A 22,583-nucleotide genomic window follows, 5' to 3' on the forward strand; every position below is an offset into this window, starting at 1 on the left:
TTACATGGTGCAGTCGCTGCATACCCATGTGTCATCACGGGGAGGGCTGGCTGCCAGGCAGCTGACGTGAAAGATCCTCCGGCATGCCTTGCACCTCTCCATCCTTCCCAGACGCTCCTCCTGCTCGCAGTGGCAGATCAGTGAGATTCGCTGTGCATTGATCGGACCGACCCTGCTTCTACGGTGGGTCAGACGTGGAAATGGCGTGAGGTTCCCTTGTTTGAAGCACATCTCGAGATGGCTCCTCATCTTCATGTCGTCATACACAACCCCGCTCACGTCTCGCCCTTCTGCAATATCCACAGCCCAGGCTATGACGAACAGCCCAGAATCATTGGCATTCCATTGGTGCTGTACCTCCGGTAACAAGACGGACAGGACCTTTGTTTCCCGGTCAGCAAAAGTGGCGTAAGACTGGCAAAGCTGTATCTGTAGAGATTTCGTCATGGCGACGCCGAGGCTGTCATACAGGCACACCTGTCCTTCTGTGCAAGACGACAGAACCCAGTGCATGTTCACGCTGTGGTGGATTTGCAGCCCCTTCCCCATCATTTTGGCAAATCCCACCTCATAGAGACCGATTACAGGGTCTTCCAGCCCCTGGAGTGCCGGGTACTGGCGGCGGAGCAGGCTCTGGGCAGCCTTGATGTGGTTGTATGTCAGCGCCTTGCCTGCTGTCAGAACCACGTTGTCTTCAACACCTGTCTTATCTCCCAAATCATTTTCGACCCTCCCTTCACTTGGAGCTGTTTCGACTTCTTCACCATGTTGCCCTGAGGTGTGTGTCAGGGTTTTCTGGGAGGGTTCCCCTGTGGTGTCTGTGAGGGTGTTCTGGGAGGCAGAGCGGATCATAATGACTGGAAGGTCTCCTCTAGGAGTAGGAGGTTCCTCATCTGCATCATTGGAGACATTCTTGACTGGCGGGACAAAGTCGGGTACTGTAGGTAGGTCCGAATCCTTCACCCTTTATTGATATAGGATAGAAAAATTGGAGATGTTAGGGTGCGGAAATATCTTAAACGATTATAACCATATTATTCAGTCAGCAGTGTTGGAAACAGGAAAGGACAGAGCAATTACAACTGGCTGACTAAAGGCAAATTAAAATGCCCAATTTTGAAAATTCCATTTATTCATGTCTATCAATAGCTGACAAAAACACAGGAAATTCAGAGTTTCAGGGACGCTTTGAATAAGACAAGATATGCTAAGATCTGAAGGTAATCAAAAGGGCATGTCAGCCCGAGATTCCTCCTACTCCGGCCTAACACTCTGTCAACCCAACAGCAACAGCTACGTGACCACGGCGAGTTCAGCCTACAGGCCTCCCATGTCAGCCCCAAAGGCTCTTGGACTACGGCCTGTCAGCCCTAAAGGCTCTTGGACTACGGCCTGTCAGCCCTAAAGGCTCTTGGACTACGGCCTGTAAGCCCTAAAGGCTCTTGGACTACGTCGTGTCAGCCCTAGACTTCTGCCTGTTAGGCCTGTTGGCTTCCCGCTATCGGACCAACGCAATTCAGCTATACGCCCCCCCCCCCCCCAAATGCAGGAAGATTCAACACCTCTGGACACCACAAGACATCGGCGGGAGGAGAAGGAAAGATGACAACAGAGAAGATCCAGTCCATGCTTCTGACAGGAAATTTTACTCGCCTGCAGTTGAAAAACGACCTTCTCTTCAGCCACAGCCCCTCAACTTTAATCTCAACCTCAATAAGGCTATCGTGGAGCCTATCCACGGAGTCCACCCCTGTACGGATTAAATGTACATTTATCAATTTTATGAACTAGTGAATCGAGGGCAACAAAGGAAGTGAATCATCTGGTTCATAAGGATTAGCAAAACAGAAGCATCTGTTTGTTACTTCCTAAAGACAGTAAACCGAAGTAATATTCTAGTGGCTTGTCAACATCACCTACCTGTCGCTTGCACTTGCTGAAGCCCAAGCAGGGCTGTGAAGCGCTCCCATATCCCCTGGACGAAGAAACTGTCCTCTTCAGACATGACGTGGTTCCGCACATCGGGAAGGGCACTGTCGATGATCGCCATGGCGATGTTCATCAGCACCAGGAAGATTAGGCACATGAATGTTACAAAGAAAATGGGGCCGAGGATGGGGTTTGCCGCGAAAAGCTCTGTGTAGTCAAAGAGGCCAAGGGACATCTGGAACAATGTAGAGTAGGACAGGCTGATGGCCCTGAAATGAGAAATCATTTCTTTGTCACCTTTGTCGATCAGCCACTTGTTATGTTATGACTGTCTGCATTAGTCCAAAAGGTAGCCAGGACCGTAGAAACGGTTGGCGCATGTTGCCATTACAAATTACCCACCTGTACGCTGTTACGGTGGCACCGAACATGAGATAAGCGCTGATGCCAAATCCTGAGAAGCAGAGGAAAAAGTAGAGAATGAAGGCAGAGAACTCCACCGCCATTCCCCGGAACACGGACATCATCTTGGCGAGGTATGGGTTGAACCTCAGCAGCCGCAGGAACTTCATGATGTTGACAAAGGCAAGGAAAGACAGGAACCATCCGTACATCAGGTTTATGTTCACCAGCGTTTTGAGATATTGAAATGGATCTTCACGAAAAAAAAAAACAATACATTATCACAGCGATATCACACAAAAATGAATCAGCGATGGCTTCTCAACAACATTAAAAAGTGCTAGTCTATGACAGATATGAGTAGAATATGAAGTAGATAACACACCGTTCCCTTGCTTGATAGCCGCCAGAGCCTTGGAGCTGTAGCCTCTGTTAGATCCGTACAAGGCAATTACAGTGAAGGCAAGGATGAAGTTGAATATTTCCACAATATTCCACGGCTCCTTCAGGTAGGCCAAGCCGGCTGCGAGTGAAGCTTTCGCCTCTTTCCAAAGTGAGTAGAGGAGAATGATGACGTAAATGATTTCCAGCAGGACGTAGATGTACCCGATCGTCCCCGGCCGTTGATGAAGTCGGAAGGTGTGCAGGTGACGATGGGAGAAAACTCCGGACATCTCGCTGAATTCGAACACCATTGTCACCGATGTGAACAGATCCAGGTTTCCGTTGTAGAGCAACGCTTCCAAAATGACGGCCCTGGTCTGCCTGTCGATCCAACGGTTGGCCTTCAGGTCTGCTAGGATGCTGCGCATCTCGTCTGCTGATTTCCCCAGGTCCAGACTGAAGCCGTCTCCCCAGTAGTGCGATTTCACCCCAAAGATGGGTTTAATGGTGTATCCACTGGAGCGGTGGCTCCATTCAGTAGCTTCTGATTCTACCTTCGACATATTGGTGACCTTTTTCCATCCCTTCTCAAACGCTCCGGTCTCCTTCGTGTTTTCATCATACGCTGCTGTACATTCATCAAATAGGTACTGCATTGTCGCAGGCACCGTGCACAGCCCTGGGATGGCAGGAGAAGAAAAATACGAGAAGAAAGCCGCATATGACTGTGTATCTCATGACCTCAATGAAAAGCGGCCTGCGTGCCGATTTAAGCTTATCATGAATAAACAAAGGTTAAAACAAACAAATATATGGAGTTTGCAGCAGTGGACAGCGGCTCGTCAGTTTTTGAATGAGTAACTTGGGAGAGCAAAGTATGTAAAACATAAGCCGATAACGATGTCTTCCATAAAAAGTGGTTCCACCCACCTGGCTTTACTCGGGCTTGGATCAAGCTTGGTGGGAAGGCCAGGACCGACTGCATGTCAGTTGTGAAGCCCTTCTCCCACCAGCGGGGCTTGTCGCCATTGTAGGAAGTCTCCGGGTAGAAGCTCCCCAGAGCGGTCTCGTCCAGCCAAGACCAGAGGGCAGAAGGGTCTGTCACCTTTGGAAGAATAATTTGTTTTTAAATTAAATACAATGACGATGCAAAGTTAATTCTTACAACTTCTCCCGTACACTGTTTATAACAATGCGATAGTCTGCTTACATCGTCTGTAGAGTCCACAAAGCTGTCGGCTGCGCTCTGTGTCTGATGGAATGCCGTGGTCGTGTTGTGCTGATTGTTGGTGATTGTAACGATGAGCAGAACAAAAACACAAAACCTCAGGATGCTCCATAGAACGTCTCCAATTTTCCGCTCCCTGCTTTGCTTCTGTCGCACTTCCTTAAGGTTCGCAAGGGACATCTGAGAAAGTCTCTCCATTTTCTTCTGGACGCGAAATTGACAACCTTTGAGAATACAATCGAATCGGCAAGAAGTACAATTAGTCGTTGGTACCAACCTAGACAATGTTGCACCTTAGACACCACTTAAGATCTTGTGAGAAATTTGGATATAGCAAATTGATATTGTATCAGATGAATTTTACGGTTACACGACATGACTTGGTATGACTCACTATCGAACCCTGTCCGCTTTTTTGAAGTCACAGTGTGGTCCTGAATGAAAAATGTGTCCCCCTCGTTTGCAAACATCATCTTTGTGACATGGGTTTTGAAAATGGATGAAAAGAGGATCGCGAGAACCACAACCTGTAACATTAAAAGTTTGACTTATAAAATATATCGGTGGTCAAACAAGGTACATGAAAGAAAGCGGATGAAGACTAACAGGTCATTCAGATATACATCCGAGTAATAAATCAGTTCAATAGACTCTACTAGTCTCTTCAATATATTGTCAGATAGACATGCAGGCGGACGCTGAAAGAAGAGTTAGTGAAGAGTTGGCTACAGTTTAGATAAAATTGGAACACAAGAAAAAGGCGGCAATGTTGATGAGATTTTTACACACACTCTCGAGGTGATGAGACAAATTGCCTGTTGGAACTAGTCATTCTATTGAGACAAAGGCAACAATGCTTCCATTCTATTGACGGATAAAGGTTCATTCATCAACAGCTTTTTTACGACCTGCAGAATCAACTGTAACATATAGAAGCGAAATGAATTTACTACTGGTGTTTGGGTTTTGAAATATCACAGCAAAAAAAGCTTTTCGTCACCTTCGCTGGTTGCATGAGAAAGATGTCCGCAAGAAAGGTGACAAAGTAAGCAGACAGCCAACTCTCCGACTTGTCCTTGCCCCACTCCAGACTGTACAGCACAGTGAAGACAGCTGACCCCACAGCGGACAGCACCACCAGCACCCAGGCCACGTACTTGCACCAGTGCGGCAGGCCCTTGGCTGGTCCTTGCTGCGTGGGTTCCTCAGCTGGGCCGCCCGTCTCCACATCTCGGACCCTCCGGTCGCCCTTGTTGCTGGGTCGGCTATACTGGAACAGCAGGACTATGGCAATGATGACGGGAAGGCAGGTGATGCTGGTCATGATTCCCGTGTAAACTGTGTTCAAGGTGAAGGAGAACGGCCCCACGCTGACGGCCTGCACAACCTTGGTTGCATCTTCGTCACTCAGCCACATGGCGCTGGACACCATGGACATGAGGAGGAGACTCAGGCAGCAGCCGAGCCTCTCGCTGCGGGTGAACGTGCTATCTGTGAAATAATAATAGAATATCTCAATATCGATTGGTAACTGACAAATCTACCGCCAATTACTGTATTTTCCATAACTGTCATATTCTAAATCTTTGATGTATAATTCTATACATGGTTTGCTAGAAAATGAGTGCAAGTCAGCTTCATGGCATATGTCAAATTCGATCTATGAAATATGATATCTTTGTCGCTAGAAGGAGTTGCTCTTCAGGGATCCATCTCTTACTTTCAATTTCTGTAAATGCCATATCTCTACTGTAACCAGTTACTCTAGTTATTCTGACTAATATACGTATCAGAATTTTAGTTATGCTGTAATGTCCCTCTTTGTCGCTAGATTGAAGGAGTTGATCTTAAGGAATCGTTCTCTTACCTTCAATCTCTATAGATGTCAAAACCTCATTGTAACCCCTTCTAATTATTATTCATGCCTCACCGATACGGTCCAGATGCAAGTGCGCAAGGACACAATGTGTAGTAAATAAACACGTCTAGCGAATGCTACCTTCAGGCATGATAGCGACGGACAAGAAGAGGTGTTCCTCTTCCATATTACTCCGCAGACTTGCCGGGAACAGGAACGCGAAGGATCGCAGGTCCTGATCAGTGGCGACAGGAAAGGTCTTCACCACCTGCCCGTCCCCGCGGTCGGCTGCCAGCCACTCACCGCAGAAGAAATAGAACCTGTAGTTCCAAAAATGAAAAAAAGACCTTTAGCCCCACCTGTCAACTATGGGTCTGACTTTGTCTCTTTCATCCTGTTGTCATTTCTCTAAAACAGTGAAATGAGGCAATGATCGATTACTACATTTTTTTCGTCTACTCATTTTGCGGTTGGATGGATCTAGCTGGATGAATCTAGACAGTCAAGGAAAGTTCGAGTGAACTCACAGTTTTCCTGAGGTGAGATCCTGCACTGCTGCTCTGTCCACATTCCACGATGCACGGCTCCCCTCCCCACTGTTGTCGTGCATGAGCTGCAGCAGCTCCACGTTACCCAGCTGTTCTGCTGTGCTGAAGGTCAGGGTCACCTGGCTGCCTTGGGTAAAAACCTGAAGAGCAACAGAAATCAAACGAGTTAGGATCTACAGTTTAACCTTTTAGGTTGACAATATTTTAGGTTGAAAAATGGAGCCAGTAAATCTGATGTCTAACTTTCTTTGTCATGTTGATTACTCTCACTCCAGAGTTTGCTGCATCTCCGTACAGGTTGAAGGCAACGGTAGACGTCGTCCCAGCATGCTTAGCGGTGCCTGTCCAAACCTGGAGACGGTACCGGAAATCGCTCTGCAGGTCGTCCAGGTTGATTGAAGGATTTTTCTGAAAGGAGGTATGATGAAATCGAACATTTAGAAAAAAAGAAGACTCTAAGCTGATAGACAACAAGTCCCACACCGTTCTTGAAATTATCGACATTGCCTACGTACCTTCCTCTTTGATCTAAGGTCAATAATCTTCATTATAATCAATGTCAGCAGAAAGAGGCAGAACTCCACAAAGATGGTTGTCAAAACCGCGCCGTTGTCACGTAAATCACTAAGAGTTAACGCCCCGAAGTCGACCGTGTTTGGTGGTGTAGCGAAGTCACTTCCGAAAGCCGTCAGATGGTTGCAGTGACAGATGGTGCTGGTAATAGTAGACTGATCACTTATCTAAAGATGATACAGAAATGCTTTATTACATTACATATAAATGTAAAATCATGTTAAGATACCATGTGCATGTTCAGAAATGCTACATTTACAGTCCAACAAGTTGATCAAAGTGCTCAAAATTATACCGAATAAGACGTTAAGTACTATTCTAACAGGTCATCTAACACAGCATCATTTTGTTACGAAAATATTGGCAGATCGCTACCGGCTGGGCAATAGAATATAAAGTCTAAACATACCGTGCAGCCGTCCGGCCTCCAGGCTTCCTGCGTCTCGCTCCAGAAGACGCAGCTCAGACGGGCCCACTGGATCTGGTAGACGTAGGAGTCATTGGTCTGTACATTCTTTTCGTCGGTTCCATCACTGATGTCGCATTTGGTCTCTGGCCCTGAAGAGAAAAAAAAAACACATTTATTTACTTATAAACACACTGAAATACAGAAAAAAACCATCAATAGCTACGCCAATTTCTACGTTGAAAAGCGTTGTCAACTAGACTTTGGCTTTTAGCTTTAGGGTTATTTCAGAATAATGCAGAAACGTAGGTACTCTTTCGATAATGGAAGAACCAGCTGCTTATATCTTTATATAGATAAGTTTTCTGACACCCATTGCCTCTAGTAGTAGCTATTCCGTGTATGCAGTGTCAAGGATAGCATAAATGCGTCATTATGGATATTTCAATTAGCTTTGCTGCACCCACTTACCCTTTTCAGTCTGTGAAAAAGGCAACTGAAAAAGAAACATGTGAAAATGACAAAACTATCTTTATGTCCTAAAAGTTAATCAAAACTCACCTAGCATTTGGACTTTGATGTAGTAATCAACTGGATCTTTCTTCCCTTTGATGAACATTCTTGCCGCTGCCTTGTCCGAGTCTTCATTGCCACTGAGAGTTTCCGTAAGGGAACACTCCTCGGGAAGAACGTACGTCTCCGTGCACACGTCGTAGTTTTGATCATCAGGGCGGCCGCCGTACCTTCCCGACACGCCGTACACCATACTTGAGTTCAGCGGCGTGATTGTGACCAGTAATCCCTCTGCGGTGTTGTTGAGGTTCAGCAGATGGTAGCTTGACGTTTTGCTTCCTGTGAGAGGCAAGGTGATGGTTTTGGTCGCTGGTTTATTTCCGGAGTTGCCAGGAATGGTGATTATGAAGTCTTCAGTCAGGTTATTGAAGACGAAGGGTTTGTAGTTTTTCCGGTGAAGCGACAGTTCCATGACAGAGGAGTGCGTCTGGTACTGCCCACGCCCCCAATTATATGGGTTCTGTTGGTACTGTGTCAACTGGAAGATAAGAGAAAACAAGCCTTATAATTTTCAATTAAACATATTATCAAAACTAGCTTGTTACTAGAGCTAAAAAGTAGGGAGTGTGGTGTCCAGATGGCCAATTCTCGGAAATAAAAAAAGTCAGAATTAAACGGATTGTTTTAACGTGAATTTTTGACAAGCAGGGGTGAATATTTCCCTGGTGGCCGCCATTATATTTGGCTCTTATTTGCCTCCTAATTCCTATTTAGCCACTATGAGTATGTTGGCCTTTGACGTAGCCCCCAGAGACCAGTTACAAAACCAGTCTGAAGCCGGAATCAAAAACTTGTTACATGCATCAGATGGCAATGCTTAAATCTATTTCAATTAAAAGTTGAAGAAGATATCATCGAAAGAAATAAAGCTAGTACCTTTACAGTGACGTTGTGCGGTGGATGCTCCGGGAAAAGTGCAGTTTGGGATGGGAACTGGAATCCCCCATTCCCCGTCTGAACCGCCTGCCTCCCAGACTTGGAGCCAACAATCTTCTGTGCACGCAGCGTGATGCCGCCCCTGTTGATGGTTACAGGCGGGGCGCCGGGCCTCATGGGGTCGGCAACGGCGTTGAGCAGATCATCCAGGACCTGGTGGCTTTTTTGGACAATTTCTTTTCTCTGAAATTGATAATTGAGAAATACCTAATAAAAGAAACAATTCATGGAAATGGTATACCTTTTATTAACAGGAAATTCAAAGGAATGTTGGAGTAATACTGGTTTGTACAACCAGGAGATGAATGACTCAAACGTTAACGAGCCAAGCCGTCGTCCATGTAATACTGAAATGTGAAACTAAACCATCTATAACCTGTGATGTTTGGCTTTAATGGAAAAAGTGGCGTTTGGTTTTGAGATGGTGAACGGGGAAGATGGATAAATCGACATAATGTTAACAAAGCAAAGATGGAGTATAAAAAAAATGAGTGAAAGGGGAACAAGTGAAAGCCTTAGTCAAAACAAAGGATTGATGCTAACCTCAGCTCGCTGTTCTTCCTCCTCTTGTTTCACCTTTTGAGCACGCTCCTCTGGAGAGACATGATCGTCATCTACCGGATCGGACTGGGGATTCCCGTCATCCTCTTCTGCATCTCCCTCTGGTGCATAAAGCAGGGTAGCAACGGACTCTACCAGGGCTGCGAAGGAATTGGGAAGATTGTTGTTATACAGGTCGTAAACATTACAGTTGTACCAGAGGAGTCTACCAGAGCTGTTTAAGAAACAGGGAAGGCTCATACACAGGTCTGAAACATTGCTATGAACCAGCAGATTCTACCAGAGCTGCTAAAGGAACCGGCTTTCGGTGTTCATGTGCACGTGTTCTGGCAAAAATGTCACACAAGGCTAATGATTCCGCTATAACGAACAGCCAGACAATTAGGGGAGCAACTCCCAACCCTCCATCGGTTGCACTGGTGTATTTGGTACTTACATCCTCCCACAGACTTGACAGTTGACGGATCAGACATGTCCAGCTTGCCCAGTTTGCTGGTGATGGACGTGAGAACATCTAGTGCTGTGTTCTGTTGGAAATCATAAAGGCATGATAATTGTTAGGACTAAACATTTTAAACGCCTTGCACTTAATGTTTATGTTTTCATCTATATCTATGGTACCGATTCTCAAAAGAAAACTGAAATGCTTGGATAAAAAAGAATATTTACTAATATGAAATAGAGAAAATCAAATCATCAACATGCAAGAATATATAGAACATCATCGTTAGCACCATACTATTTTTACTCTTGAAGTCGCTACTAAAGACAGGAATGATTCTTTTTTGTAGAAAGTACGTTTTAAATCATTAACATGCAAGAATAGAACATCATCGTTAGTACTTGACTACTTTTACTCTTGAAGTCGCTACTAAAAAGACTAAATGATTCTTTTTTTGTAGAAAGTACGTTTTACCTTTAAGGCGTTCTCTTGTGGAATGTCGGGGCATGACGTAATGACAAGTGATGTTAGTTCAGAGATGATTTGCAGACGGTCCGGCGTCTGGGCCCTACCCGTTTCAGATTCCAATCTTTCAAGCGCCTTCCTGCAAATCTACCACAGTGGATAACAAGAGCATTAATTAATGATGCGTATTCCATACAAAGCTGAACAGTTCTCCCCATGGTTTACACTAAAAACCTCCAAAAATGACAGCTTAAAGATCCCAAACAGGCTTACCTGTGATTGTTCATCTTCAGCAGCTGATGTTTGTTGCTCCGACCCAACATCGTCATCGGCAACGTTCTAATTGGAAGAAACATATTCCTTTAATTCAACATGAAATATCCTCAAACAAATTTACATGCATGCTCCTGGTATCCTACTATCTACCTACAGAAAAAAGTACAACTATGTTTTTCCATCAACATCTACAGTCGTATGGCGTTTAGAATTTCTGCCTGTTGCCAAAATAAAGATAAATCACAAACAATGGTTACGATTTTTAGATTAACCTGAACTTAGCCCTGCCTTACACGATGACTCTTGTGGAAAATACTCGAGTCGTGACGCCAACAAGTGCATGTACAGGATGTTGCTAACCTGAGACAGCCTCTGCAGCACGTCCTGTGGATTGAGGGAGACAGATTCTGCATTGATGCTGTCCAGAACATTGCCTGGTGCCTAAACATGGGGGTGGTTAATCAGCAATCTTTGGAAAAAACAACAACTTTTCATCCCATCCCCACTACTTTCCCTCGTAATTATGTACCTACATTGTCTCTTCAGTTCAGTTTGACATCCACCAGCTGAAACATCCAATTTAACATCAACGACAACTTTATTTCTGGAAGCGTTAGCTATCAAAAATCTATAATATCCACTATTGTAGGAAGTAGACCATTGTATAAATTGTCCGATAAAAGCACAAACCTGGTCTGCTTGCGTTGTCCTGCTGCCTCCCGGCGAGATTGTGCTGGTTTGCTTGATATCTGTGAAAAAAGAAATCGTACTAGTATTCATGCGCACCAAATTTTAGCTTAAAAAGGGTAAAGGTAAAGCAGGCATCCTCAATTGAGGTTAATCGTTGCTCTAATGACAGGGAATTTACGCATACATGTACCTACGTTTTATATGGTCTAGAAAATTCCAGGCTCTTACCCTCTCTGTTTGCCACAGATGTGCTAGTTGTTGTTTGATTTGAGAAGTCACCCAACTGGTTTCCATCCAGCTGGTCTTCACCTAAGCAAGATTGATTTATCAGTCAGATCCAATTTAATAACGCATTTTAAAACGCTGTGTCAGGCACGTAATGACTTATTCATCAAAGCCTAAAATGATGTATTCAGTTTTTCCATGTAAACTAGCCTTTCCCTCTGGTAATATGCTTACCGAGTTTCAGTGGTCCCCGGATCGATGTACTTTCCAGTGTCTCCGCGGGTGTAGTCGAAGTTACTATGCTGATGAAAAATGTGGTCATCAGACTTGTGGCGTTGGTTGAAGCGGCAGAAGTCGCTGACACCCATGTGACTTCTGGAATAAACATAGATCTAGAGAGTTTCTACGTGCACTTGATACAACAACCAGGCATGACGTAGACAAACACAGCGCCTATATGGTACTGGAATATTTCCTTGATATAAATATTACAAATATAGCTAATACGTCATGAACTTACCAGTCGTGTTATACCCGACTAGAGGTGCACTCTCTCGATAAACTCCGATGGTGAAGATCTCCACCTTGTACATGGTGTCCGGCTGGAGGCCCTCCAGCAGAGCAGACCTCTCTCCTGGACCCGGTGAGGGATTGAGCTGTTCTGTCGCCTCCTCCTGAATGAAAGGTTTATTACGTCGTTGCAAGAGACAACATACAGTAACAGCCTTCATTTGCTTAAGTAATGTATGGTTTACAATTAAAGTAATCTAGAATTCATAACGATACAAGAATAAACTTAACATTACATACCTTACAATAATCACTTTTAGAATGTGTTTTCTTCAAAATGCTTGTTTGAGGCGCTAACACTTTGTCGTCGAGTAAGTCATCTAGGTAATGCAGTGTTTTCTTCTTATATCTATCGGTTCTGCAATTGAATTGTGTTATCTGGCCATGGTATTTAGACCTAAGATTCCTGCTATGGAGACTTCCACGGTTTCGAGAAAGTCGTGGAGCTAAACGAAAATGTAGTACATAGTTCGTGTCGTCTGTTGCATAGAGATTGATACAAAGCCATACTGTAGCTAGCAAAGTTGTAACTGAGAATGTTACGACTAGCTATGTCCAGTATCAGGGTGAAGTTGCAGAAGTTAGGGTTGCAGAAGGTGGCAGAAGTTACGATCATTACCGAGTAGTTTTGAGGCCCCTGGAAGTAAGATGTGACGTCATATTATACCAGTGGCAAGGGTAGGGTAGGGTGGCAGGTGGATGTTAGGTGACGTCATCCCAACTTTTGCCACTAGCCAAGGTACGGTGGCAGGTGGCAGAAGTTGGCAGAAGCTAGGAAAACCGTCATCCTAAAGTTAGGTGTCGTCATCCTGACTTCATGACGTATAAAGCCACAAAAGCCACAGAATACTAGTGTCTAGTCTGCAATGTGAAATCCAGGTCTACAAGTACCCGCAACTGGAGCAATCTTCGGCTTCCTTTGTTGACCATCACGTTGATGCGTCCATACATGATGCGGTATCCGGTAACGGCTGCATCAGGAGGCACCCAGGTGACCCTCAGCGTGGACTCGGTCACGTTGACGAACTGCAGGTCTGTGGAGGAGCTCATCTCTGCAAAGGTACAGATCGCGTTTGTGTTTGAACGTCAAGGATTGAAGGATGATTTACCATTAATTTTGGAAACATTTCATCCGCTATTACTGCAAGCTTTAGATTAAGTCATATTTTATGAGATAACATTTTATATTCGTATCACTAGCACGATGAAGTCTAGAGTTTAAAGGTAGTAAAAGTTCGTTGTTGATTTTATACAACAGGCAAAAATATTCCCACACACACAGCTCGAAAAAACTACTACGTACGTAGAAAACATATCTAAGGTATTAGAATCGTTTCTTGAGTTCAAAATTAATACTTGAAATCAGCCAGTAACTTACCAGTCGCATTCTGCCCGAGTAGAGGCAAACTTTCTTGGCGAACTCCGATGGTGATGATCTCCACCGTGTACATGGTGTCTGGCTGGAGGCCCTCAAGCAGAGCTGATCTATCTCCTGGACCCGGGGAGGGGTTGAGCCGTTCCGTCGCCTCCTCCTGTCCGTACATGATGCGGTATCCGGTCACGACCCCATCAGGGGGCACCCAGGCGAACCTCAGCGTGGACTCGGTCACCTCGATGAATTTCAGGTCTGTAGAGGAGCTCATTACTGAAATCATTTAATATAAATTGTTGATTAATTATGCCTTGAGAAAATATTAGGAATATATAATAACTTCATGTCTTTGTCTGACTTGTACATTTTGATATTTATTATTTTCCTACTTTTTTTCAGTCTAAAATGATTTGTAACTAGCAGTAAGTTCTAGACGGATTTGTAACTTGTAAATTATGGTTTATGAAGTTCTCCCCACCTGTGTATGTTTGTATCACCGCCGCCTCGCTCTGGGACTGCCAACCATCCGTCCAGATCAGTGACGTCGCGCCGATGACGTAATCCGTATCCGGTGGCAGATTGAAAACCAAAAATGACGTCTTATCCGTGTATTGATGGACAACTGTCGACAAGTCTAACGTCGACACCACAACGCGGTATCCATGAAGGTCAGGGTCAGGGGACTGTGACCACGTGATGTTGAACCCTTTGTCCGTGACGTCAGACACAGCCAGTTTGATAGGTGGCTCCACAGCTACGGGGATACAGAATAAGAGGCAGGAAATTTAAATGACATTTATTCCATTCAACACCAGCTACTTCAGAGTAGCTTTTCTCTCCGAATACATTACCACTGGTGACAAATACTGTGCAATACCACAGATCAGAGAACGTATGCAAAACTTTATTGTACAGCAAAGATTCCACTGGAAGGTTTCTCTACTCCCTCATATGTGTTATGATTCTTGCATTAACAATTACTCATACTTCAAATCTTACGATGGAAAAGACATAGAATACAATCATTTTCTTTTTTCAATAAGAAGATATACCTTCATTGCAAAGCCGTGTTTTCCATCCATCCTGACACCCAGCCGAGCAAACACCTGACATCCGGTCACAGTTGATGTCCCCGCCCTGGCAGTGTCCGCACACTTAGCAATGAAAGGGAAAATGGCACAAATAAATCGAATTGTTTCGCATTTCTATATCAGGTGTTATAGTTGAGCCCAATCTGTCTATTAACATGATTGCTGTTTCTCCATTGAACATCTGCATCTGCGCTGCAACTATATTTCCGTCATCCAACTTGACGGAATAGCAAAAGCCAGAGCGGAATGGGGAGACACATGTAAGCGCACGTGTGAGCAGAAGATTAAAATTATCCTACTTCTTGCCAACAATATTGCACCTTTGCCGTCTTGGGTGGTTGCTTAAGTGTTCAACGGGACTCCGAAGATAGCAACCAGGCGCCTGCACACTCCCTTGCCCTCATACCAAAACGCCAATCAAAATTCGGGTATAGCTCTAAATTCAAATTGTTTCTTTACACATTTGAATATATCTTAACTATAATCGAGCAGTTTCTCACATTCACAGCCGTGGGCGTCTGCCATCAGCACGAATCCCTGACGGCAGAAACAGCTGTAGCTGCCCGGGACGTTCGTGCAGATCTGGTCACAAAAACCGTTCACTGTCGCACATTCGTCGGACTCTACAAAGACAATAGAACACAGCGGAGGCAAAAAGTACGTTATAATTATGACAAACTTAGCATCTATTAAGGCTTCTTCAAAATTATAAGAATAAGGAAGTGAAGTGAAGTGAAATGACATTGAATCTACAGCATTATAACTATTAGACCATTTACGGTTCTCTACCGCGGGTGTCACACAGACTCAGACAGAGAAGGGTCCAGTTTGCTGGTCACTGCCTTCGGGCAAGTGAGGAGATAATCTCCTCACTCATTCTGTGGAGGCCCCGGGGAAAAACACACTGCAGGAAGCTGACCTTCCCAAGGGCTCTGTCCAGAGACACCGGAATTCATATGGAGGACCTGAGTGCGGCCATGGCAGACAGGATGGAGTGGTCGGCGGTTGTGCATGGACTTGCCCCGTCCGTCGACCGATGATGATGATGATTACTATTAGACCTTTTTTTGTACTTACCAGTCGCATTTCGTCCAATCAGAGGCAGACTTTCTTGGCGAACTCCGATGGTGATGATCGCCACCGTGTACATGGTGTCTGGCTGGAGGCCCTCAAGCAGAGCAGATCTCTCTCCTGGACCCGGGGAGGGGCTGAGCTGTTCTGTCGCCTCCTCCTGTCCGTACATGATGCGGTATCCGGTCACGACCCCATCAGGAGGCACCCAGGTAAAGCTCAGCATGGACGTCGTCTCGGTCACATTATCGAACTTCAGGTCTGTAGAGGAGCTCATTACTGAAAATGAGCGTTCTTAATTAGCATTTCCTTCAGGTTTGTGGAACAGGGTTACAGGAAATTCAAAAATCAGATTTCCCGTCTTTTCCTGAAAAAAATCGTATTTTTCTGTCCACAATACTTCATGTCTTTGTTGGCTTGACTTTACGAACTAAGATTTAAAGGCAATTGTTCACGTCTAATACTTCATAATTATATCTTTAGCTATTTTACCATCTATGTTCTAACAATATTGCAGCTGTATTTATGATTTCTAATTTGTTCGAATATAGAAGTAGGCTTTCCTTACTTGTGGTTGCCTCCGTTGTTGTCGCATTGCTCTGTGACCAGCGACCATCAGACAGGACCAACACCGTCACCCCGATGATGTAATCAGTTTCGCTTGTCAGTCCCACCACCTGGAGCCATGTCTGATCCGTGCTTTGATTGATGGATGTCGTCATGTCTAGCTCAGGCACCACCACATGGTATCCCTGAAGGTCAGGGTCAGGGGATGGAGACCAGGTGACCTTGAACCCTTCATCCGTGATGTCAGTAACGGTCAGGTTAACTGGTGGATCAACAGCTGCGGGAAGAAAAAAATTGACATAAGATGGGAAATGAGAAATTCTCTTTCATCTGCTGATTTTGAATAGTTATTATCGTTCATCTATAGTATGTAAGGCCACAGCAAGTAAATTTTATGGATGACATCCTCGGCAGACCCCAAAATTAATGAGATAGGGCGAAAAAAAAAACAAGGCGAGCCAAAAGAAACAAGATTCCTATATTTTCACATTTTGAGATCATAAATCTTGTTAAACAAGAATTGAGGCAGCGAAATATAATATCATGACCAACAGGTCTTTTATTCCAGTATTCAACCAATGAGGTTTCATATATAATATAAAACCTCCTTGATTCAACAGTAAACATGTCGATGTATACATTGCAATAGACTAACTACAACAAATATAGAAAAGAGCTTGTTGTACCATCATCTGAAGCAACTACACTGGCTATTCATGTGATGAAACACCTTGTGTAATACAGCTCAATTAACTAGACCCCCCCCCCACATTATTTATATAATGTCCTTGCTAGACCAAATGCAGAAAACAGCTTGTTATTATACCATCATGGGCAGAAACTACACTGGGTATTCATATGCAACGAAATACCTTAGACTGTCAACATTAAATTGTTCTTGAAGATACTGCTTAATGAACGCAGAAAACAGCTAATGTCATACCATCACGGGGAGGAACTACACATTAATCTGGGTATTCATATGCAATGAAACACCTTAGACTGTCAACGTTTACAACATATTTGCCAATTTTTCGGGCATGTTGACCACCGTCGGAGGGCAATGAAATTTCTTGTTTTTTTTTTCGAAATCAGGCGAAAATTAACGAGCGCGCTGATGTCATCCATAAAAATTACTTGCTGTGGCCTAATCAGGTTTTGCTGGGGAGGGGGGCATTCTAATTTATTCTATGTTCTCCACCCAAAACGTTTCCTGTGCACCTAAAATTTTCAGTGTTCCCACCAAATGAATTCCGAGCCCTGTATTTACTAACAACAGAAAATTACATTTAAATGTCAATCGTCAATGATGTAGATTAACGAAAATGAAAACATTTTCACTTAGGATTCACGTGTATGTGTTTCCTTTGCATCAAATGGAAACCTGCAAATATGAGACCAATAAATACGCAAACTGATGCTCGCCTCCACAAAATGGAGTCACTGTGATACTCGGTGATGCTTAGTACGTAACTAGAAGGAAAGAGGAAAATCATGACAAAATCACAACATACTTTCCTTGCAAATCTGTGTTTTCCATCCATCCTGACACCCAGCCGAGCAGACACCCGACGTCGTGTCACAGTTGATGTCCCCGCCCTGGCAGTGGCCGCATACTTAAAACAAGAACGTGAGATGAGGTCAGTCAGTCTTAACAGACTAGGACAATTACTGCGCCACAGTTAGAAATACAGTTTCAAGTCCAAGATAAATACAAAAAATAGATAAAGAGAAAAGCCTGGTGGTATTTGCCCACTTGAGTTCCATTCCAAATTTAAGGTCGATTGAGTTTGGGACGACCGACATGAATCCCTTTAATGATTTTTCAGTAGAAGGAGAAAAAACATGACAAGAAAGCGATATATTCCAACCATACCTGTGTAAATATTTAACGTCACAAATGTGAACATTGACACCCAGTTATCTTTCCATTAAGTCTACCTCAAAGTGAATGATGTAATACCTGGACACCCAGTACCATTTACGACACCATCTCCTGCATACCCAGTGTTGCAGGTACAGGTCGCATCAAGGGCAGGAGGGGGATTATCCGTACAGGTGGCCTGAGCGTCACACGGATTGGCCAGGCAGGCATCTATGTCTGAACGTGGCAATGTAAAACAGCAATCTTAAGCACACACAGACGCACACGTAAGGAAGGGATAGAAATCGCTTGATGTAAATATCCCTTGCTAGGTAACATTCTCTATAAAAACCACGGTGAAATTTATTTGGTAAAAATTTGATACCTGCACATCCAGTTCCAGTACCGAGTCCATCTCCTGTATACCCAGTGTTGCAGGTACAGGTCGCATCAAGGGCAGGAGGGGGGTTATCCGTACAGGTGGCATTGGCGTCACACGAATTGGCCAGGCAGGCATCTATGTCTGAACGTGGCAATATAAAACAACAATCTTAAGCACACACAGACGCACGCGTAAGAAAGGGGTAGAAACCGCTTGATGTAAGTTTCCCTTGCCAGGCAACATTCTCTATAAAAACCACGGTGAAATCTATTTTTTATATACTAAAAATCTAATACCTGCACATCCAGTTCCAGTACCGAGACCATCTCCTGTGTACCCAGTGTTGCAGGTACAATTCGCATCAAGAGCAGGAGGGGGATTATCTGTACAGGTGGCCTGAGCGTCACACGGATTGACCAGACAGGCATCTATGTCTGAACGTGGCAATATAAAACAACAATCTTAAGCACACACAAACGCACACGTAAGAAAGGGGTTGAAATCGCTTGATGTAAATTTCCCTTGCTAGGCAACATTCTCTATAAAAACCACGATGAAATTTATTTGGTAAAAATCTAATACCTGCACATCCAGTTCCAGTAACGAGTCCATCTCCTGCATACCCTGTGTTGCAGGTACAGGTCGCATCAAGGCCAGGAGGGGGATTATCCGTACAGATGGCCTGGGCGTCACACGGATTGACCAGACAGGCATCTATGTCTGAACGTTGCAATATAAAACAACAATCTTAAGCACAAACACGCAGGTAAAAAAAAAAGCGATAGAAATCAATCGATGCAACATTACATTACCAAGAAACATGGTAAAATTTATTTGGTAAAAATCTGATACCTGCACATCCATTTCCAGTACCGAGTCCATCTCCTGTGTACCCAGTGTTGCAGGTACAGGTCGCATCAAGGGCAGGAGGGGGGTTATCCGTACAGGTGGCATTGGCGTCACACGAATTGGCCAGGCAGGCATCTATGTCTGAACGTGGCATTATAAAACAACAATCTTAAGCACACACAGACGCACAAGTAACGAATCAGCTCACACAACAAAGTCTAACTAAACATATTCTACTACAGGAGCTACCTGGCTTTGACAACTGCACAAACAAGCACGTTTTTCGGGCACTTGGAACGTACATTTCCTTCACAAAATGATTTGGTAGTTCTTCGAGTTAAACCACCTCATGTCCTTTTCTACACGTCACGAACCACTTCTGATCTTACACCTCCGTTTCAAGTTGTCAGGGGCTAAGATTACTGATGACCTCTGACCTCCCAAGCTTTAACCCTATCTGAATGAATGAATGAATGAATCAATGAATGAATGAATGTATCTAGACTGGCCTTTTTGTGGATATCTGGAACTGGGGGGATGGCTCATTCGGCCTCCCCTCAAACCTTCCGAACAGTATAATGTATCATCACCAAATTTGCAGGGAGTGATGTTCACGTAAATTTTTATATTTCCTATACTTTTGGTGACGTTATGATGTAATATGACGTAATTATGACGTCATCATTGTGATTTTTTTGGCTAAAAAGGGAAATCCCGTAATATCTAAAGGTATTAAACAAAATAGTGCGTATTATTGATTTTAAGGTATGCCAAGGCATACGACGTCAATATTTCATTTCATTTTTATTTATAAAATACTAACTACGTTTACGTCAAAATGACGTCATAAAATGACGAAACATGATAAACTTAAACCATTATCATGAAATTGTTGCCAACTAAATTTTAGGAAAAGTCATCAAGTTTGGTAGTCCTAGCGTACGTCGTTTGGCAGTTATACGATATCAAAGTTGGCGCGGGCACTTTTAGCCACCCCCCCCCCGTCTAGATAGGGTTAAACGTTATGTCCACGTTTACTTCTTGGCTTACGTGTAAACTCGATTTGTTTGATTTAATCTTTGTTATATTATGAATGATTGATGTATGGCATTACTTTATACGCGAATATTCCACTGTATGTTAGATGGCACATGAAATTAGCAACGCTGCCAAGGTCACATGTGTATTGCTGTGTTGCAATTTCAATTTAAAAACAAAATAGAGTCACTAGGGAGCAGTATACAATACATGTGTGGGGCATACATACAGAGATTCGCTAGGGTGTCAAAGTATAGACTCGTAAATGGCCCACAGTACAAGCACATCTAGTGTATAGTACAAGCACAATTGTAGATATAGTAGGCAATTGGGGCAGTATGCTAAATATATGTGAGGCAGACATAAAGAGAAGCACTTGTCAAAAATAGAGTGAAACAGTTCCTCACCTTCACAGCCATGATCATCCGCCATTAATGAGAAACCCAGTGGGCAGATGCACCTGTGGCCGCTTTGCGCGTAGATACATTCATGGGCACACCCACCGTTTCCTGTTGCACATTCATTAGTGTCTGTGGACGGTAAAGAGCACAGTTAAGGCAAGAACTATAATTGTAACCAGTTGATGTATACTGGAGTATACTCATTTGATCCTTAAGAGGTTTTACTGCATTAGATCGGAGTCTCTAGCCTGGCCTTAAACATATACAATATAATTTATAAATATGGACGTTGTGCATTGGAGTGTTAACTTTCTATTGCCATGTAAAACGTCGTGGACAAGGAAGAGATACATCTGTGCATGGTGTGTTGGTACAAGAAAAACTGGAGTAAATGGTAACGCAAAACATTTTGCATAAATAGGTATCACATCCTTCTTCCTCCATCACCACAGCCATATGAATTACACTTATTTTCTTGTATATAATTTAATAACTTTCTAGTCTAGTCGAACCGGAGACTGATGTGGTTTTTGCGTTCAAGATGGTTGTATATTTCTATTGAGTGAAAAGCCAAATACTTACCCGTATAGCCGGCACAAAGTGCGTACGCGTTCACTGTGGCGACTATGGTGCGGAAAACAATATTATTTTCGATCTCACGATGGCACGCTTCTGGTGGACAACTTTCAAAGGCGATCATTCTTTCATACGAAAGCTGATTATGTTCGGATCCAAACGCCAAGTTCGCCACTTCCCGTACACCATCAAACGGGGGACATTGGAGCACGTCATGGGCGTTGTAGGGATAAGAGTTATACTCGCCTACGCACCTAGAAACACAAAACATGGGACTTCACCAACACTGCACGAAATGGCCTTGGATTCTGACATATCCGGACAGGAGAAACGGGATCCGGAACCTCAGATCTGTAAGAATCCAGACGGATACGGGGGCCGTATTGTACTAAAATAACTAAAATTTAGCTGAATTAACTTGCATGTTCACACCACATCAGGTTACCACTTGCTTATGTAGGTTAATGTAGGTAAACTTGAGTTGTTCTAGTGCAATACGGCCCCCGTATCCGTCCGGATTCTTACAGATCTGAGGTTCCGGATCCCGTTTCTCCTGTCCGGATTCGTCTGGATCCGAGGCCATTTCGTGCAGTGCAAGTACTCACACTTGCTCTCTTCGAAGAAAATGAGGACAGTAGCTGATCAACTTTGACTGACCTCTCTAATGAAAGTGAAAGTTTCTTTCATTTCTTTTTTTTCTTCACATTTTCTATACCCCAGTACAGGTGCCAAGGTAGTAAATAAATAAGCAAAGTAAACAACACGAGGAATGGCCGTTCCGACCGGGCAATGTTGTAGACGTGCTGAGACCCCTGCCCACAGCCGGTTGGTCTCCTCCCGTACTCTGCACAGAGGTGCTGGTAGTCCTTACACCAGTCAGAGGTGTTAGACAGACCGTCAGCCGGCAGCAGCACCTCGAGAGCCAAGAAGTCCACGTAATCATGCCGCACGTCTGCAGTACGGAGGACCGTGAAGGCGTGGCTTGCTGAGGAGAAACACGGACCCAGACTTATGTTAGTTTAAAAAAAAATTGCCCTTATTGATTTTGCAATTTAGGTCTTTATTTGGATAGTTAAAATTCTATCTCATCATCATTTTCAAAGTATATCTTCAAGACAAAAAATGAATTCTCGATCTAATCTGAAATATAGACATCCTGGCAAGACACCTTGTTCTCTTTCAGAATGTACATCTCTACCTCAACACCTTAGCGTGTTTTAATGGTGACTTGTTATTCGTGACATCTTACATGCTGATTGAATTCATAGTCAGTAGCAAAATTCTTACCTATAAACGAGCCCGTGCA

General features: G+C 43.9%; 3 protein-coding genes and 2 long non-coding RNA genes across 5 annotated transcripts; all 5 read right to left on the reverse strand.

The window, feature by feature from the left end:
- Nucleotides 1–6,432, reverse strand: LOC136440494 (polycystin-1-like protein 2). Its single transcript, XM_066436544.1, has 11 exons — nucleotides 6,329–6,432; nucleotides 5,943–6,121; nucleotides 4,944–5,434; nucleotides 4,338–4,470; nucleotides 3,926–4,167; nucleotides 3,646–3,820; nucleotides 2,717–3,394; nucleotides 2,332–2,584; nucleotides 1,921–2,198; nucleotides 1,654–1,750; nucleotides 1–964 (listed from the first exon to the last, which is right to left on the reverse strand). The coding sequence occupies exons 1-11, from the start codon at nucleotides 6,409–6,411 to the stop codon at nucleotides 1–3; spliced, it is 3,573 nt and encodes a 1,190-aa protein (XP_066292641.1). The 5' UTR covers nucleotides 6,412–6,432.
- A 108-nt stretch (nucleotides 6,433–6,540) lies between these two features.
- On the reverse strand, nucleotides 6,541–9,806 carry LOC136440497 (polycystin-1-like protein 2). The gene is made up of 7 exons (XM_066436548.1): nucleotides 9,800–9,806; nucleotides 9,381–9,538; nucleotides 8,778–9,020; nucleotides 7,890–8,379; nucleotides 7,332–7,480; nucleotides 6,865–7,089; nucleotides 6,541–6,757 (listed from the first exon to the last, which is right to left on the reverse strand). Exons 1-7 carry the CDS (start codon nucleotides 9,804–9,806, stop codon nucleotides 6,554–6,556), a joined length of 1,476 nt encoding a protein of 491 aa, XP_066292645.1. The 3' UTR covers nucleotides 6,541–6,553.
- A 772-nt stretch (nucleotides 9,807–10,578) lies between these two features.
- Nucleotides 10,579–11,328, reverse strand: LOC136440519 (uncharacterized). Its single transcript, XR_010756677.1, has 3 exons — nucleotides 11,272–11,328; nucleotides 10,942–11,022; nucleotides 10,579–10,644 (listed from the first exon to the last, which is right to left on the reverse strand). It is a non-coding gene; the product is annotated as an uncharacterized lncRNA (long non-coding RNA).
- A 1,587-nt stretch (nucleotides 11,329–12,915) lies between these two features.
- Nucleotides 12,916–18,077, reverse strand: LOC136440498 (fibronectin-like). The gene is made up of 8 exons (XM_066436549.1): nucleotides 18,044–18,077; nucleotides 17,682–17,783; nucleotides 16,169–16,444; nucleotides 15,607–15,879; nucleotides 15,030–15,152; nucleotides 13,917–14,192; nucleotides 13,445–13,711; nucleotides 12,916–13,118 (listed from the first exon to the last, which is right to left on the reverse strand). The coding sequence occupies exons 1-8, from the start codon at nucleotides 18,075–18,077 to the stop codon at nucleotides 12,916–12,918; spliced, it is 1,554 nt and encodes a 517-aa protein (XP_066292646.1).
- Nucleotides 18,078–18,141: 64 nt separating this feature from the next.
- Nucleotides 18,142–18,831, reverse strand: LOC136439713 (uncharacterized). The gene is made up of 3 exons (XR_010756565.1): nucleotides 18,710–18,831; nucleotides 18,417–18,554; nucleotides 18,142–18,268 (listed from the first exon to the last, which is right to left on the reverse strand). It is a non-coding gene; the product is annotated as an uncharacterized lncRNA (long non-coding RNA).
- Nucleotides 18,832–22,583: the final 3,752 nt, after the last annotated feature.

Source organism: Branchiostoma lanceolatum, chromosome 8, assembly GCF_035083965.1.
Source record: "Branchiostoma lanceolatum isolate klBraLanc5 chromosome 8, klBraLanc5.hap2, whole genome shotgun sequence".
Lineage (NCBI taxonomy): Eukaryota > Metazoa > Chordata > Leptocardii > Amphioxiformes > Branchiostomatidae > Branchiostoma > Branchiostoma lanceolatum.

Coding starts and splice junctions, on each gene's coding strand:
- LOC136440494 (XM_066436544.1), bottom strand. CDS start 6,411: ATGCACGACAACAGTGGGGAGGGGAGCCGTGCATCGTGGAATGTGGAC. Junction 2,585..2,716: donor GGCTATCAAGCAAGGGAACG/GTGTGTTATCTA, acceptor TTTTTCGTGAAG/ATCCATTTCAATATCTCAAA. Junction 965..1,653: donor AGGTCGTTTTTCAACTGCAG/GCGAGTAAAATT, acceptor ATATCAATAAAG/GGTGAAGGATTCGGACCTAC.
- LOC136440497 (XM_066436548.1), bottom strand. Junction 7,090..7,331: donor GGAGGCCGGACGGCTGCACG/GTATGTTTAGAC, acceptor TATCATCTTTAG/ATAAGTGATCAGTCTACTAT. Junction 6,758..6,864: donor ACCTTAGATCAAAGAGGAAG/GTACGTAGGCAA, acceptor ACCTCCTTTCAG/AAAAATCCTTCAATCAACCT.
- LOC136440498 (XM_066436549.1), bottom strand. CDS start 18,077: ATGTTCACATTTGTGACGTTAAATATTTACACAG. Junction 15,880..16,168: donor AACAACGGAGGCAACCACAA/GTAAGGAAAGCC, acceptor GCTCATTTTCAG/TAATGAGCTCCTCTACAGAC. Junction 13,712..13,916: donor GGTGATACAAACATACACAG/GTGGGGAGAACT, acceptor AAATGATTTCAG/TAATGAGCTCCTCTACAGAC.